Source organism: Strigops habroptila, chromosome 1 (genome assembly GCF_004027225.2).
Source record: "Strigops habroptila isolate Jane chromosome 1, bStrHab1.2.pri, whole genome shotgun sequence".
Classification (NCBI taxonomy): domain Eukaryota; kingdom Metazoa; phylum Chordata; class Aves; order Psittaciformes; family Psittacidae; genus Strigops; species Strigops habroptila.
In genome coordinates this window covers 54,187,743-54,206,333 of record NC_044277.2, presented here as the reverse complement: position 1 = coordinate 54,206,333, position 18,591 = coordinate 54,187,743, and the positions used below count along the sequence as shown (strand labels likewise).

At 37.3% G+C, this 18,591-nt stretch overlaps 1 protein-coding gene across 4 annotated transcripts in view; it reads right to left on the bottom strand.

Annotated features, from left to right (window-relative positions):
* Positions 1 to 18,591, bottom strand: part of CEP192 (centrosomal protein 192) — a 65,380-nt gene that overhangs the window by 30,768 nt on the left and 16,021 nt on the right. For all 4 annotated transcript variants that reach the window (XM_030496786.1, XM_030496810.2, XM_030496801.2 and 1 more), the window contains 13 exons: positions 16,794 to 16,924; positions 15,224 to 16,247; positions 14,987 to 15,113; positions 13,467 to 13,641; positions 8,762 to 9,647; positions 7,271 to 7,419; positions 6,361 to 6,591; positions 4,665 to 4,790; positions 3,669 to 3,812; positions 3,377 to 3,440; positions 2,558 to 2,697; positions 2,349 to 2,441; positions 1,158 to 1,273 (listed from right to left, as the gene is read on the bottom strand). In XM_030496786.1, coding sequence (XP_030352646.1) covers positions 1,158 to 1,273; positions 2,349 to 2,441; positions 2,558 to 2,697; positions 3,377 to 3,440; positions 3,669 to 3,812; positions 4,665 to 4,790; positions 6,361 to 6,591; positions 7,271 to 7,419; positions 8,762 to 9,647; positions 13,467 to 13,641; positions 14,987 to 15,113; positions 15,224 to 16,247; positions 16,794 to 16,924 — 3,406 coding nt within the window. The remainder of the gene's footprint in view (positions 1 to 1,157; positions 1,274 to 2,348; positions 2,442 to 2,557; positions 2,698 to 3,376; positions 3,441 to 3,668; positions 3,813 to 4,664; positions 4,791 to 6,360; positions 6,592 to 7,270; positions 7,420 to 8,761; positions 9,648 to 13,466; positions 13,642 to 14,986; positions 15,114 to 15,223; positions 16,248 to 16,793; positions 16,925 to 18,591) is intronic.

Below are 18,591 nucleotides of genomic sequence, written 5' to 3'. Positions count from 1 at the left end.
TAAAAACAAGAGAGGAAAAAAAAAGACATAAGGCAGGAAAGAAATCAAAGTTTTAAAGAATAGGCTAAAGCATCTGCTATAGCACAGGCCAACTTAGAGCCAGGAATGAAACTGAGGAACCTCCACTCTAGCTGTCATTAAATTCCTATGATGCCTACTGACAGAGCCGTGAATCCCATCTGTAGGGAACATGAGCTCTTGTTCCTGCTTTAGTCAGTATATTAGTCTTTTGGCAGCATTTGTAAGTGGACTGCAAAGTTTCCAACCCTACTGAGCACCCTGAGCAAAGCAGTTATGCATAAGGTCATAGGAAAAGCAAAGATTAATTGCTTTGCATTAATTGCTTTGCATTTCGTTAGCACAGATGTTTCATTTTATGCACTGGGTAGGCCCAGCTAAGCTAGATAATGAAGCTGAACATATTTTGGAAAGCTTCCTTTGTCCATTCTTGCTCTATTATAGCAGAAACAGGAAAACATGTAAGAAAAGAGTAAAAGCTGTTCTGGCGAAATGAGTCAGACCCCTGCCATTGCCAAAAATCTCTTACATGACACCAGAATGGTCACTTGAATGAAACAAGTCTATTTCGCAGAAAGAAGCTTGACAGGTGCTAATGTGCAAAACTATGAATGCTTAATCTGCAAAAGGAATACGCACATTTTTATTGCACAGGATTTAAAGTTGAACTTTCATTTGACTATGGCAGCCAAAATTAATCAATACTTTTGACCATGATCTGTGCTTGAGCTTTTTCGTATGCAAAATGGAAGTAACATTTCCCTTGTTTCAGTGAAGTAAGAGGGAAGCAACTGAAGGAGCTGCTGAAGTATTTTAAAGTTTTGATGTACTTTAGAAACAAGTACCATATGCAGGGCTTCAGGGTCTTACTCCATTTATTTACACTAAACAAGTCTCACGACATCTGTTGATCTGTGGTGGGAAATATTAGCTACTCATTAAACTGTGTACAGCAAAAGAGGCAGGTAACCTATGGAACAGGCGAACCCTCGCAGAAATCCACTTTGTAATGAACGAGGACTCTCATGAACAGAATGGAAGTCAAAGTTTCCCTTGTGAGTAAAACTTTCCATTTGTTCATGACCTTAAGGGCAAAGTAGCTCTGTTTAACACAGGCAGCATAAAATCACTTAGGTTACCTTTCTGTAGTAGTTACAGTTTTTGGAACAAAGCAGACAGTCACTTCTCGTTCTTCTCCAGGAAGAAGGAAAAGATCCTGAGGTTCAACAGCAAAGCAGCTGTCCTGATCTGAAGTCTGAAAGTGGGCAAGGGGAAAAGGGAAGGTTCGTTACTTATTTTAAGGGAGTAAACATTTCTACAACATGCAATACAATTTGATTGTGCATCTGTTGTACATGCAGTTAGACAATTTAAATACACCTGGCACCTTCAGAACTTTCCCATAACCCTGCAGTGGTTAAGACTCTTCTAAAGTTGGAGAGTCAGCTACAGATACCTCTAACAGCAACTGTGTATACAACACTGAAGAGGCTACAAAGAGATTTAAAGAATTTAACAGTCAAGTACAACAATGGTACACCATTAGTGAAGTAAAATCACTTCTCCCAACAGTGGTACCAACCGTTACTGGTATCAATTAGTATCCAGTACCATCACATTAATACAGCATTTGTGATACTAGTTCCATGGCCACTGGAACTAGTATTCTAGTTCCATGCATCCTAGTTCCATGGCCACTGCTCCAAGAAATTATAGGCTCACAAGCCTCAATTCTATTTTGTTCTATTTCATTCTAATTTAGAAGGGGACTAACTGCTCCTTCTGTTGACTTTGAAATGCTAGTTTCAGATGTGTGTAGTTACCCTTCAGTCTGGGATCACACTTTCCATAGATCTTCAAGAAAACTGAAGTTGAATCAGACCTATCTGAAAAGAATTTGCTTCATACTTGGGTTGGCAAGATGTCCATTGAAAACTAATGCAGCTTTACTAGAAAATAAAGATGTTTCCCAGTGCTAATCCACCTCTTTGCTCTAAATGGGCTTTACTCCAATAGGTAATTAGGATCTGCTGTGCAGCACAGGATTCACTACTTTTACACATTTGGCATACACTTATGATTTTTAACAAATAGATTTTAACAAAGTATGTTGTTAAAACAAATGTAACTGAAGCTGAGCAACAAAACTCCCATATGCTTTTTCCAATAATGTGAGCTAATCTCTTCACTATCTTTCAATCCCTTTATGTAAACCTGTAAACCCTTTGTCAAACCATGCAATTGAGCTAGGATCCCAAGGCTCAGCACTAGTTTCAATACAACAGTAACGGCACAAAACTCATGATTTCACAAGAGAGAAGCCAACCTACCTTAACTTTCAAATATACATCAATGTTTCCAGCATTCTTCAATGGCAGCTGCTGTTTGGCTGTTGAACCCACACTAGTAGACAGGTGTATTGTCTGGAAAAAGAAGTGTGTATGTATATGTACATATATAATAAAACCAAACCTTACAATAGAAGTGGACTAGGAAAGGCAAACCATTATTGAAACATGTATTGTTAATACATGCAAACCTGTAAGTCTTTTGGAGCATGTATCCTTGCTATTCCAGCTCTTGCTCGAAGAGGAATACTTTTAATCACACTGCTAGGTCCTGGACTATCCACTTCCACATCAACTCTTGCCAAGAACTCATCCGCTGGACTCAAGGAATCTAGGAAGAATTCCATGAGTAACAAAAGCAAGCAAATCTGCTAGCAACAAAGGCCATTCCTATGGCTGCGTGTCTCACTTAAGCTACTCTCCAATCTTAAGATATTAACATTGTGGTGATATTAACAGCAGCTCTCCCATTACCCTGGCAATTAGCTTTTTTTGCTTTCAAATAAAGTCTCACAAGATCTTATTTAAGAGTTTTATCTTTCTGCTAAATGTGGCTGAAGTTGTCCATAAAGAAAACAAATCAAAACAAAACAAAATCTTAACATACTAGCCAAATTAGTTGATGTACGTACTATTTACTATTTAGGAAGCCAGAAAAACTCAAGAGGTTTCTTTAAATTTCTTATTTATTTTGCAACCAATACCTTTTCTTAAGTGATGATTTAACCTCTCAGCAAAAGTAGTAAAGCAAACTCCACACATCCTGCAGTAGATAACCATTTTGTACAGTTTGATACTAAATACCCCTGTTAACATCTAAAAGATTAAGACATAGAACTATTCTGCCTCTGTCAGTTACTAGAACTGAATGCAATGCCCAAAATATTAGACACACAAACCGAAGATGGACCATTTAATTTCAAGTTTCCAGCCTGTTTCTGTAATTCTAACACATGCATACATTAAAATTCATATTTGTTTCAGTTGAAAAGAAAATCAAATTCCTATACCTGAACAAGAAGTTTGTTTCTTAGGTGCATGGAACAGAACCCAAACTGTTAAAGCTTCAGGATCCTGAAAAAGAAATTGGTTGACTCGTCTTATGGGAGGGAGAAAATTACTGAAGGAGGAAAAAAAAATAACTAAAAAAAACCCCAAAAAACCAAACCCAAACCTAGCAACAAAGCTATACTGCTCAAATGAGCAGACGCCCCAAAAATCACTACTGTAAACTCAGATATTCAGAACCATCACTTCAGACAGCAAGTAACAGGAAGAATCAGCCAATTACACACTACTCACTTGCCCATCGTAGCTTGCATGTATCACATGATTTACAACTGATGGAGCTGCTATCTGAGAAACTGCATCCATTTGGAGTGATTTTTCATTCAAAGGTTTAACTGGTTCCTTGGAAAATGTGAAGCAACGCCAAGCTACTGCATTCTGTCAAAGAAATAACGTATTAGAGCATTAAATCTCTTATTGTCACTAACAATAACGTTGACTAAGCCAAGAAACGCAAAGCAAATTTAGAACAATTTAAGTAGTTTGGAAAAAACAATCTGTTCAAGACCAGCTCTCACTAGTCACGAAGATGACCTGATCCATCTTCACAAAAGACCAGTCTTTTCTTTGTCCCCCCACATAAGGAAACCAGACCAGCTCTTCCCACAGCACAAAACGGCAGCCAGCCTAGCCAAACACCTGAAATCTGCATTGCCACAGAAATGAAGAGAGGAACATACTGTAGCCTACAATACAGCCTATTATTGTCTAGTGGGAGACAAAGCAGACAGTTAAGAGTCCTGCTCTTGCTCCTGCAGAAGAAGAGAGAATATGTTAAACTTGAAAGGAAGCAAGTTTGGCTGCTTGTTTGAGCAGCCAGCTGTTCTACTTGAACAGCAGAGTACATCTCCAACTTCTCAGAGGGAAGGCTTAGGCAACACGATCCTTCTGCTATCTACTGCCCTGTGCTATCAAATCAGGCAACACAAAGGCAGCAGTCCACAGCTAGGCTGTAAAAAATAGACAAAATAAACCCCAAAACAAACAAAACAAACCCCCCCACAAACCACCACACCTATCCAGAAGCATTTTTGATGGTCCTAATATATAGCAGAATCAAACTACCACCCTACAAAACAATTCGTTTCCTGACTATTCAAAGATTTCTTAGGAATCTTACACATAGTGTCCAAACTATATTTCTTAATGACATATAACAAAGTGTTTTGGTTATTAAAATTCAGTATCACAAGAAGTTAACTTTCACTTATAAGAAGATTATGTACTTACTGCATTAATAATAAGCCTAATTGGCACAAAAGCATGGGTTTTGTTGATAAGTTTTAGTGGAAGAGCCTTCCAACTGCCAGAATTCAAGTCACCAAAATCCAGATAATCTTTTTTTCCTGTTTCCACCTGGTTTTAAGGCAAAGTAGAACTGATAAGGAAGGAAAACCTCCAAAATACACTACTACACAAAAGCACCAGCAAAGGAAGGATTCCATCCTCTTCATGTTATATACCCATACACAATACACACCTCCTACCAGGGGTAGGAGGAATCTAAGAATCATGTTTACTTTGATATCAAAAGGGGTTAGATGCAATCTGCCACCTGCCACATATTTTGCCTCAATCAATTAAGCCAGTCTTAGTGCAATATTTATCCACTAAAATCCAGTACACAATCAAATTATTTTGGCTAATTTAAAACAGAAATAAGTGTAAACTATGATTCTTGATGGCAAACATGAAATGTCAGTTTTAGTTATTTTTTTCACTTTCAACTTGCTACAATAACATTTTAACTAAGCAGGAGTTAATTTTTGTTAGCATATGAACACCTGAGTGTCATGATGTGCAGCAAAATACAGCTTTTATTTGGTACTTTTTCTAATCTCAGGAATATGTTAAAACATGCAGAGATAGAGCTTTAGAGGTTTAATTTAATTTAAATATGAAGCAAGCTTGAATGAACTACATCATGAAGAACATGAAGAATGATGGATTTTGCCAAACTACGTATGAAAAAGGCATTAAAATTAAATTAAAATTTATGGAAGAAGCATTAAAAATTACATCCATTCATGTGTATTCAACTAGAATATCATTACTTTACAGCATCTACTTAGCCCAAAGCAAGTTAACAGACTACTTTAAAGTAGAAAGTCATTAAAGTATTCATAAAATTCCAAGAAAAAAAGGAATTAAAATAAGTTAGCTGAGGTTAATGACTGAAAATTTTACTTCAATCAATGACACCACAGACTATCATGTAATTTCTTCAGGCACCTCCAAAAGTACCATCAAATCCATTTCTGTCTGTCCATACTCTTAGATTTAGGACTACATAAAGCCTGGTTTAATTCTTTATGTCACAGTATCTCCCAGCTGGTTGTCCTTCATAAGATGCAAGGAAAAGCATTTTATACATCCACTTACTTTTAATTTCCAATTAGTCCAAAATAAGAAAATATTCTGTAGAATCATAAGTGGCCAATAATAATAAAGCAAGACAAAGGCTACTTGATGTAAAAAATGAAGAAATCCTTACAACTGGAAATAAATGGAGATTGTTACATTTTAATGCCCGATGGTACCCAACAAAGCAGATACTTAGAAAGCATTAGATGTTTAAGCTCTCATCCATTCTTTTAATAATGGAAAAGTAAATTATTCTTTTCAGACAGAATCCTTCATTTCCAGCTAGGTGCCTTTCTACAACTAAAACTTACTAGATGGTTATAAACGTCTCATAAACATTCTCCTATATTCTCTCCCACTCCAAACATAAGAAATTCCAGGATCCTTTAAGGAACAACCTTGCATTCCTATTCTTTGCCAGTGCCACTAAAGTATTCAGAAAATTAACAAATAAAAGCACAACAAAAACCAACACAAAAAAAAACCCAAAACCAAAAACCAAACAAAACCCCCAAAAACAACACACACACACACCCCCCCCACACACTAAGCAGATACTTACTTCCAAATGAGGATTTTCAGCAACTGCTGTCAGCACTACCCTACTTGCCAAAGCTTCTGCCTGAACAATTGTCTCGGCATCTGCAGAAACTGGCCAAGATGAAACATTGAGAATACACTGAAAGATCCCCGAATGACAAGGTAAGAAAAGTATTTTCACATCATTGGTAGAATAGGGTCCTACGATGGTTTTGTTCTTGAAAACCAGACATTGATATTTCACAGGATCCATCTGAAAAACAAAATCTCTGTCATTTTCAACAGGTCTCTTGCCAGATGATAGCTTCTTTCAAAATACCATTTATCTGTCAACACGGCTCAGCACAGACATTTCATATACTTTTTTGCTCAATATTAATTATTGCATCTTCATATTCATGTCCCACTGCCATCCCACTCAGCCGTAGGCATTTTCTTTTAATTTAAAGATTTAGATAAGTCAGCTGGGGTTTCTTTCCAGCATCTAGTGAAAGATTAACACTGGGATTACAGAATTTATTATAGTTGAAAATTAATTCATACATAAATCCCTGATTTTTGAGAAAGAGCAGCACCAAAATAAACAAACAAACTAAATTAACAAAGCCAATTCTACTTGGTGCTTTCTGCCAACAAAGATGGGATGAAGAGGAACGGTGCAGGAGTAACAGGAAGGTCAGTGGATGGAAGTCAATAGTAAATCCTAGTGCAGATTTCTCAAAGTTTATGTTGTGAACATATTAGTAAGTAATCTTCAAGCAGGAGAGACAGACTGCGACATTGATGTGTTATCAACATTATACTCAGACTAAAGCCAAAACAAAGCACTTTACTGGCTACTAGAAAGAAAATTAACTCTGTCCCAGCTGAAACCAGGACAATGGTAAGATTATAGCACTATTCCTATAGCTTTATTAAAAAAAATCTCTTACCTTTTCCCCATTAACTGAAACACTAAATATTCCAATGCCGACCTGCAACCACCGTTCAGTTGGATTATAAATGCTAAGAACAGTCTGTGATGCAATTCCTACACAACAGGCATTAGGGAACTTCAATTCTTCTGGTACTTTTACACGTCCTTTGGAAGAAAACACGCTTCTATTAGTTCCAAGTACCCAGAAGCAAATCAGCACTCAAGGCCACCACCATGTCCAGTTTATAAACTCATTTAAGGAATGCCTCATTATGGCAAGGCAATGTTTGACTCCTACAATTTTCATAAGAATGTTTTCAACGAGCCTGATGATACTCAGAATTTCAATTGTTTCTAATTTGCATCTTACTTGGAGTTCTACTGTTGTGAGCAAAAACACTTATGGAAATATCACATCCCATGCAGACACTAAGCCACAAAGTGTGTATGTGTGTGTGTATATATATATATATATATATATATATACACACACACACACACCCCCCCCCCTTATATAAAACACTCAGTGTTCACAATTTAATCAGTACTAGCCCAACTCAGGAAAACGTGAATATGAATATTATAACAATTTTGAAGCATTTACACCGACCAAAAAGGAAAATCTTTTTTTAGCGGAGTATAACTATTACCTAAAAAGGTGTTCAGGCATTTTTTGATATAGAAAATACCAAGTACTCTTACATTAGATTTTTACTGAAGTAAAAATCTTCAACAGTTATTACCAAAAAGAAATCCTGCTTCAAATAATTTACTAAATTTCTATTTTTAATATTTTTAATATTTCTAAAATATTCAAAATAATTCTTTCAGAGGAGTTTGTCATTTTGTCTGCAAGAATTAGCCAGAAAAAAAAAAATTAGCAAAAAACTATATCATAGGTTCAATGAAGTCTTTAAACCAAAACCCTAATTTGCATTGCTTAGGTTTAGAGCTAAGTCAAGATACAGAGAAATACCAGAAAGCACAGAAGGCACTTGCAAGCTGGTCTTTCCCCTTCAGAACCAAAGAACATTTTAAGCTCTCCACTCTCCTCTGATGTTTTGGCTTAACTGACTGCTAATATCAAGTTAGGCTGGAGACTGAAATGTCATCTACTTCCCACATAAAATACAACTGAATTTCCAGAGCATGACTTGTCTTGCCTAGCATGAGCTGCAGCTAGGATCTCTCTTCTTCCCATAAAAGAGTTCCTTTAAGCGAACACAAAACCACTGAATGCTGAATGAAGAATACTGAAATTCTTTCATATTATCCAAATTTGCTTTTAAAACAGTTAGAGGGACTAGAATAGACCGTGAATTCAGAAAACATTATTAAATAAGGAAAATTCGTAATACCTTTTTTAAAATAACAAAGCTTGCATTAAGAATAATTGTGGTTACACTTGGTAGTCATTTTGATTTTATTTACCAAAATATTAGCATAATCACTATCGCCATTCTTGCCTACAGCTGTATTTTAAACACACCCTAAAAACCACACTTACCGGGTGACTTTGTCAACTCCCATTCACTTCTACCAGTTCCAAGAGGTTGTCCAGTACATGAGTTTAGATTGAAGACATTCTTGTTCCAGGAAGTAGGGTGTGGATTACAAAGTGAAGCTGCGCCCAGAGAGCCAGGAGCAATATTTGGACCTAAAGGAATTCCTACCATAACTGGATTCTCAACATGTCCTGCTGGGATACCAGAACAAGGAAGCCCTGCTGGAAGACCAAAACCTCCAGAGCTGCAGCCATGAAACTGAGACAAAACTGTATTTCCAGCAGATGGTATATTTCCCAGGTGCTGTTGTGCAAATGGAGTCGCTGCAAGAGAATGTCCTGTAAGCAATGTGGGAACAGAAGCTTGACTCTCAGAAGTAGTGACATGGGATTTAAAGCTTGAAATTGGAACATGTTGTTCACCAGCTGAGTTTTGACTGAATGGCATATACGTGCTTAATCCAGGATATACGGGTAATGTATTCAAGGATGGTAATCCTTGTCTCTGTGCTCTGCTTGTTTGATCCTGCCATACTTCTTGTGCATCAAAATTAACAGAAAGTGGCTGAAAGATGCAGAATTTACTTGGTAAAGCTGATTTAACATGGTCTAGCTCTTTATGATTTGCTGCTGCATTTGAAGGAATAGATGTGAGCTGCTTTTCATTCTTGGAAAAACCTTCTTTGGACAGTTCTTGACCCAGTATATCATCAAGTTTTCTCTGAAGACCTGCAATTTCATTTTCTTCTGATTTCTGGTCAGTATTAAGCAGTGCTTCTTTTCTATTTCTTTGACACACACGGTCTTCTAGATTTTCATTTGTCTGTTCCTGCGAAAGAGTTGGGCTTGCTCGAATTATTGTCGTGCTCAGTTCACCAGCATTTTCACCCTAGTAAACAAATACGCAGCAGTAAAAAGTTCAGAAAAGCAAGTAGGGTACATAAAAGATGACAGACCTTAACGCCTGTATTGCCACCAAATATAATTAATCAAGCTTGTAAAGTTTTGTTTGAAGTTTTGCTTTTGTAACATCTGTGGCTCCTCACCTTGAAAAAGAAAACCCGCAACTTCAACCTGTTTGCTATCTGAAGCCACGTTCTAGCTAGGTGTACTGGGTCTGGCTGGGATCGAGTTAGTTTTCTTCACAGCAGCCCCTATAGTGCTGTATTTTCAGATCTGTGACCAAAACAACATTGCTAACACACCAGTGGTTTAGCTATCACCGAGCAGTACTTGTACCATGTCCAGGCCTTCTCCATTTCTCACTCTGTCACTTCGGAGAGTAGGCTGGCAGTGGGCAAGAGGTAAGGAAAAGACACAGTCAGGACAGCTGACCAAAGAGAGAATCCATATCATGTAATATCCTCAGCAATAAAACTGGGGAGAAGATTTTTCCAAAGTAACTGTTCCTTGGAGATTGGCTGGGCACCGGTCTCTTGCTGGTAGCAAGAGATCGGTTTTGCATCACTCCTCCCCCCCCAACCTCTTAACTTATTAAAACATCTATATCTCAACCCACAAGTTCCCCACCCTTCTGCCCTTCCAATTCTCTCCTCCATCCCTCTGTGGGGGGCTGAGTGAGCCATCAGCTAGGGTCAACCCACCACACTAGGCACTAATACCGTAAGAATGCTCTGCTCTCTGAAGTTACCACCAATTATAAGTTTCCACAGGGCCAAAAATACTCGACTTCCTATGATTTTATAAAGCCATTTTGTGGGAAAGTGATTATACTGGGGAAAAAAAAAAAACCAACCCAAAAAACCCCTGAACACAAATGAAGCAGATTCCTAAACTCACTGCCAGGTTCACAGATATTATTGTCTAAAAAACAGAGACCTGCAGTGAGTTGTCTTATTTATTGTGTTTGGATCCAATACCAGGAAGATTTTCACATTTATAATGCATGAATCAGTCCTAAATAGCAGCATCCAAGTGCAGTATAGATTATTTCTCTCCATATTCTTTATGACTTTCTTGAATGCAAAGGTGCTTACTAACGTCCAAATTTCTAACAAGAAATGAGAATTTCCAAGTATTAAGAGTCCACTAATAAAAAGCTGATGTGATTAGGTATCAAATCTATACTTTGGGTTCTTAGTAAAAGCTAAGAACCTAGAAACAGAGTTACAGTAACATCTTAGCAGATAGATTTTTTTAAGGGAAAAAACAAACAAAACCTCTACAGACATTATTTGCCAGCTTTTAAGGAAAAACTGAATGTCCCTGAACTAAGTCACTAATAAAAAAGGATTCATTTGAGATGCATGAATATGCACTGACACAAAGACTCTCTTTTGTGCATTCACACAAAGAAATCATTCAAGCCCAGAGAGCTCCCATTTTGGCAGGTATGCATGGTGTAAGTGAAATGAGCACACCTCACCCCCATTCTCAATTCCTCTCAGTCCCAGGGTCATGGGGGTCTTGTACTTGGAAATTAAACCAAGAGAAAAAGATCATAAATATGCATACACTCAATGAGTTTCAAGGAACTTCTTATTAGGGTAACTATCAAGAGCAGAAGTGATATACCCTCTCCCACACTGTTCATAGCTACTAACAATAGCATTGGCACTAATCAGTGGAGGACTGACCACGGGAGAACCACCTTCCCACAGCTGGCATCACACATGGCAGTCTTCACAACACAGTGGATAGAACTCCAGATATCTCCCCTTATCAATCCGAAAAACTAAGTGTTCTTTGGATGTGCCACATAAGTTAATTTTTTTCTTGTGAAGTACATCCAGACCACAGATTCCATTTTCAAAAATGCAGTTTCAAAATAATTTTGAATGTTTCCAAACCCAAAACTAGGCAGTATCATACCAAAGCAATCAGACATCAGCTCAGGACAGGTGTACCTAGAGAACTCTGGCAAAGGAACAAGAGAGCTACACAAAAGGATGAAGAGTATCTGCAGTACGAAGCAACTGTTCAGCTCAAGTAAATAGGACCTGGAAGGCAGGGAAAGGCATGTGAAAGAAAGGGAAAGAAAAATAAAGTAGCTGTTTGGATTGTCGTAGAAAAATAAGCTGTGAGTTACAATCCTTTACAAAAGTCATTCAGGGCACTGCTTGAGGTAAGGAGGCTCACCAGGCCAAATCAACCAAACAAGAAATACCAAAAAAAACCCCTTAAAAATCCTGCACCTTTGACAACCTGACCCTACTGTTAAAGAGAGAGTGCACCACTGGTTAAACAGATTGTACTACAGTAAGTATTCAGATCTGAACATAACACCAATACAGTCTTGCCTGTAAGAAGCTTCAGGCAAGGGACATGAAAGTGGCTCTTAACAAGTACAAATGAGATTAAGATCTCTCAGACTCTCTCTCAGCATAAAAGATCACTAATCCAAAGGAATAAATTAATACTGTTGTGTTCTAAGTGGGACTTACCAATGTACTCATAACACAAATGTAAAACTTCAGCAAAGTACTTGAGGATCTCCTTGTTAAAATACTCTGGGGAAAAAAGACTACTCAAAACATCTTTTCAAGACAGAGGGGCAAACTAGTATGCAGACAGTTATACTAGCACATCAAGAGTAACCCATTTCTATGAGATGACAGGAACCTAGAACCATATGCATTTCAAACACGAAACAGACCCAAGAGCTGATGCTACACCAGCAAAGACTGCAAGCAAATACCCACTTAAATTGGCCCTTGGGTTCCTCCTGACTGGGCTGTGGTTCCCCTTGGAAACATCAGGATGAAAAAGATATTCCCTGTGCAACCAGACCTAGAACAAAATGGGCTATAGGCCAGAACACATGCTTCCTTCTTCCTGATGCCTTCAGCATGAAGGAACATTGCTACTGGTGCTTCCTTTAGGTGGAAGAGAAGGCTTCACTAAGCTTTCATTAACCACCAGTCCTGAAAAGCCCCACCCTTTGCAAAGTAAAAAACAATAACAAAAGAATAGTAGATAGCATTTCTGTTTTTAAGTTCCATCCACATTTCAATACAGTTTGGAAGGGCAGAGGCATAACAGAAAGATTCCAGATTCCAAGGAGCCCATGGATTTAGATAAAAGAATGCCAATTATCTTAATCAGCACAATATTGCAAGTCTGAACAAAAGTTTCACTCTTAGAGTACACTCTTTGCTAAAGCAGTAAGAACAGTCGGAATGACTGTCAGAGGTAGAAAATGATAGCTTCAGTCCTGAAAAAATAAGTTAAATCTAAAATGCGTACTTATAAACATTTCTCAAGACAAAATAGCAGGAAAAATATTCTCCTAATAGCTGAAGCTGAGCAGAAATGGAGTGATGAAAACAGATACAGATCCTGCAAACTACTACTGGAATGCTGTAATGCACTCCAAGAACAGAATGACTTAACAAGAAATTGAGGAAAAAATGAAAAGGAAAAAAAACCCCTGCTAAGTCTAACTTTTTTCAGAAGTTAGCAGTTCTTTTAATGTTTTACTATGTTTATACTCATTAGAGTTTGTGCATTTAACACAATCTATTTCAGAATTTACATCTCTAAAATAGTTAGGAGTAGGAGGGAAGCAGAACACATTCTTCCTATGCACAGCATGTCCTAAACTGTTATGAACCCTTACAGCTTTTCTAATATCAAATTATTTTGACCATTTAAGGGTTTGGTTCAGAGGTGAGAGGGAGGTGCTGTCTTGTTTGTTTGTTTTAAAGTAGGGGAATTAATATGTATTTACAGTTCAAGATTTTCTTACCCAGTACGTCTCCGGATTATGTATTATAGCTGTGTTCTTAAGGGTACTGTCAGATGCAGAGACATAGGTCAATCTGCTCATGCTAGGACTTGAGTAAAACGACTGAGGTAGTAGTACACTCTCTTTGCAAGAAGATTCCTGATAACATGACTGGCTAGTAACGTCAGTTTCAGACCTGAAAAACAGATACAAAGTATGTCAGTATTAGAATGTATCCCTAACACCGCCCCCAAGAAAATCAGTGCTACACATTAGTTATAATATTCTAAAAGTCAACTTCCTCAGCCATTCTGTTTAGTACAGTCAGTACAAATAAGAAATCAGCTCTCAATTAACCTTTACAAATTCTCGCTTTGATGTACATAAACTCATTTTCATTGGGCATAAATCCATAAGGCAAAGCACCAGAAATCCACAGCTCAACTCAGATGCTGAGGTCACAGAAACAACACAACTTACTAAAAAAGTGAATCAATATATTCGTATCTAACTAGATGGAAGACTGCCAAATGAAATCATTCAGTATCCCAGGCATCATACATTACTATTTCCTATTCACTGCTGAGATTCTCTTAATTTCACACACCTGAAAACGCAGGATCTCTCACCCCTTTGTCATTCTGCCCATTTTAACTTCTGAGAAATGCCAGACAGCCCGTAAATCTAATAGCATGTACAACACTAACCATAGCTAAATATCAAACAGCGAACTTAAAAGTTAAGGCAAAGAAATCAGTTGCCTCTTCTTAGAAGAATGTATACCGTCAGTGGTTACTGGCCATGTTTATATGTTTAGAGCTACATAATCAACTTAGTTGTAATCTTATCATTTATGTAACCCTTACTGTTATGGGAGCTCATTTAAGTAATATTGCCCTTTCAGTCACTAAGAAAGCCTTAGATCTTAGGCACTAGTGGCCATTTCAAAAAATGAAGTGGTCAAAAGCAATTCAAATATTCCTACCCATCCTCTCTCACAACCATACCACAATTCATACCACAAGCAGTGGTATGAATCAGAGAAACAAACTGAGTGAAATACTTATAACCTTAAAAAGCACATCTTCGTTGATCTATACAGCATCAAGTTTTGTTACAATTAACAGCATAACCCCCAACCAAATAGCTTTATCTGCAATAGATAAATTACACTAGAACAACTAATGAGTATGGAATTTTATAGCTGTATCAACACAAAGGTTTAAGTATCCAACGTATCTAAGAGGCTGAGTATTTTGTATTCTTGCAATACTGAATAATCCTAAACAGAAGCAGCAATGTTCCCATACAGCATCCGTGCCTCATGAGGCCCGCGAGGAAAATAAAAAGTTAACAACTGCTTAAGGCTGCTTCCCCATACACATAATAAAAGCAAACAGAAAGCTTAGTCTAAGAATGAAGTGTCAGCCTAATAAAGACCTTCTATAAACTGAGATCAAGGACAACATTCAAACTAAAACCTGATCCCTCAAAAATCCTTGTGAAGCATTAATTCCCATAACCTGTACCAAGGAATTTACCCTGAAAATGCTGTTCCCGAAGTCTCGCTAGGAGAAGAGTGAATGAGCGGTGAAGTTGAAGGTCGGAAGGTATACTGCTCATCCTCCAGAGGCTGCAAGTCACATTCAGGTAGAAGAGGTTTATGTTCTGGTAAATAAAAAGAATTTAATAACGGTGTTTATTTAAGCACAGGGAAGAAGTCTACCATCAAGAAAAGCCTTTTTAACAACTGGTTACGTTTATATAAGTTTACTTACCAGTACTATTCTGAGAAGTTGGGGAGAGCTTCTCAAAAGTTACATGTTTAGCATTCCCATTGCAAGCAATACTGGCATCTTTGTTTCTCTTCTCTATGTTTGCATTTTGCTTCTCTTCATCGCTGTTCAATTTCTGCATAGGCATTGCTTTTGTAGGACTTACCGAGACATATTTTCTAGATGGCTTGGCAGGTTTTACGTTGCTGAGTGACAGAGTATTTCCTGCACTTCTCTCCTCCAAATCGCTACGTGATCCAAGAACAGCACTTTTTGCTTGATCTACTATTTCTGCGCCTTCCCTGATACAATATCTACTAGTGAGATTGTCAGTCTGGTAAGGAAGTGGACTTCTCTGTGCCACTTCCATTTTTGCTGCTGAAGGAACTGAACATGTCTGTGCTTCATTTCCAGTAGGTGAGGTTTGGGTATTGAGCGTATCTAATCTAAGATCAGTATTCATTGCCTGTAAGTGTTTGCTGTTTGCTAAATCTGATGACTTTTCTGAATACGTAACCCTCTTCGCAGTCACATCTTCATGGCTGGGAACACCAGACAGACTAGAGAAATTCTGAGTATCATTTTCTTCATTAAAATAATGCAGAAATTGCTTCTCTGTTTCTTGCTGCTTGCTATGATTAATTATGAAGTCTTCTGCAGGAATATCCTTATTTTTATCTTTACCTAGTAAAAACGTATCAGACGCTTCATGTTTTACAATACTCTCGCACTCACTTTCATGTCCAACCTCATCTGTTTTTTTGAGGTATTTTTCCATATCAAATGCACTATTGTCCGCATTGCTGGATAATGCCTGATTAGCAGGGAGTTCTGTCTCTTTTACAATTCCAGTAACAAAACATGTTCTTTTATTTTTATTGGAGAGCGCCATCATCATTGCAGCTAGCTGGGAAGGATCAGCACTGGAGGAAGCATTAGCAATAGCAGATGCAATCGTGCTAATACTTAGAACAGAGTCAGAATGATTAGATTGACTGTCTTCAAACTTGTCTTTCTGAATTCCTTCCTACAACAAATCAAAATGAGTTAAGCACCAAATTAAGAGATCTTTTTTCTTTAGAGTTCTGTTTTCTGCATTTTGTTTATTTTAATTATTTTGCATTTTGGTACATGGCACTATATTAACATTTCTAGTTGTCACATTTTTAATCACCTGGCAAAAAGGAACACTGCAATAGGCAGTGTTCTCACTGTTCTCATAATTCTCATTGTTGTGATTTTTTAAGTCTACTTCACAAATTTGTTTGGGTTTTTTTAAAGATGAAACAAAGATTGAGTGCTCAGAAGCCTTAGTTCCTGTAAAACTTTTAAAATCCTAAAGTGTTTTAATTGAGTTGGAAGAACTGGGAGTAAAATCCCACCAGAACAAACAGTAGAGAATTTACCATGACCAAATACACACTATCTTCCCAGAGAACCCGATCAATATAAAAAGCAATGAGCTGATATGAAAGTCTAAATTTAGCTACATTCAAAGAAACAATAATAACTGGAGTTATTTGGATTTTGTTCAAGCTCATAGTTGCACTTAATAGAAAAATACAAGAAATACCTTTGCTCTGTTTTTGGTAGCAGCTTCTGTATTGATGTTCTTACGTATTTCAGCTGCAGTATCCATCTTATGCCATGCACCCTCACAGCTGGTAGAATTCTCATGTTCTTTTGCTTGTGTTTCTAAGTCATCTAAGAACAAAGAAAAAGACAGGGAATTAATTTACAGTAAGGAAATTGTCTAAACACCTGCATTCTGGGGATACGCACACTCCCTTAATGCTCTATAGAAAAAAGAGTTGCTGTAAAGGCACAAATCGAAATGCTGCAAGCACCAATTGTTTCCTGTACAGTACTCAAAGTTTACATTCAAGTCACAAAGTTAACGGCATTATGAATATCATGCTCACGCTCTTCAAATTTTATTTTCAAGTAGTTTACCACATTAGCATAAGCTAAACAAACACTTTCATAAAATGGTGTTTACAAGATAATATGAACATAGACCAAACTCCAGTAGTTAACTACAAGAGTTAAATCTGAATAAAGCCAATTTCCTTATGCTAGAAACAGTGTTTGACTGAGACAGGTAGCAATGGACTGGTGATTTTGAAGGATTATGTTTAGGACAAACAGAAAACCACAAATAATCTTCCTGATTCGGAGATCAAACCCCAACTAGGAATTATTGCTTATATGAGATCTAGAAGCTACCATTTTAACCAATGAGCTCCTGCTTGAAGGAAAACATCTAGACTCCCTAGAATGCTAAAACCAACTTTTAAAGATCCTCTGATGGGTGAGAAATAAGTATGAAACAACAAACACTTTTAGTTTGGATTTGGTTTGGGGGGGTGGGAAGGAAGTTGTTTGAGTTTGTTTGTTTCTTTCATTCCCCCCCCCCCTTTACTTCTGTTCCTATGGCAGATATTTGGGGTTTAGACATATTTTGTATTTCAAGTAACACCCTTCTCAAGTTGCTGACCTCTCAGCTTCCTCTCTACCTGCTGCTCCTTAAGCAGGAATTTCTACTGGTAATCCTGATAAAGAATATTTTTGCCAGTACTACTTAAAATCAGATGGCAGTAACTATTAATATCTTGGCCACAAAGTGACCCAAATACCTACCTTCTCTAGCATTTACATAAAATACTGAAGAGCACATTAGGGTATTTTTCTATTATTCAAAGCAACAATTATAACTATAATTTAACCAAACAGAGGTCATGAACTCAATGAACTCCTGGTATTCTTTGACAAAAGTCCAGATTGTTGTCTAGTGAATTTAAGCACACTAACATTTTTTAAAAATAATAATAATAAAGAGACCCTTTATAATATTTGCAAGCTCTCAGCATCAGGAAAATTATAGCTGTAAAGCTGTTTAAAAGTGTGCTCTATAAAAGCCTGATGAATATTTTTCACTAATGCAATGAAGTATTTAAGCCACTGGACTGACTGTACAAGCAGGCTCACAAAGATTGATATTGCCACCATTCTATCAAAAGCAGAAGAGATGCTTTAAAATGCACCCATCCTTTCCTAAACACAACATACTAAGTTGATAGGCATATATACACACCAAAATACATGCTGTGACCTGTGCATATACAATTTTGGAGGAATCTCCTAAATCATTACTTTAAGATAAGCAGCTATCGTGATAGTTTAACTTTTTATTGTTTTTTAAAGATGACAGGAAAAAAGTAGACTATGTTTATGCACACACTGTCAGCTCAGTGTCGTGGTTTAAGCTGAACCCAGGACACGCGGTTACAACCCAAATTGTTTTCTTTCTTTCCCTATATCCTCTATATCTATATGAGCAAACAAACCAATTTTCTGGGTGGTTTGTTTGT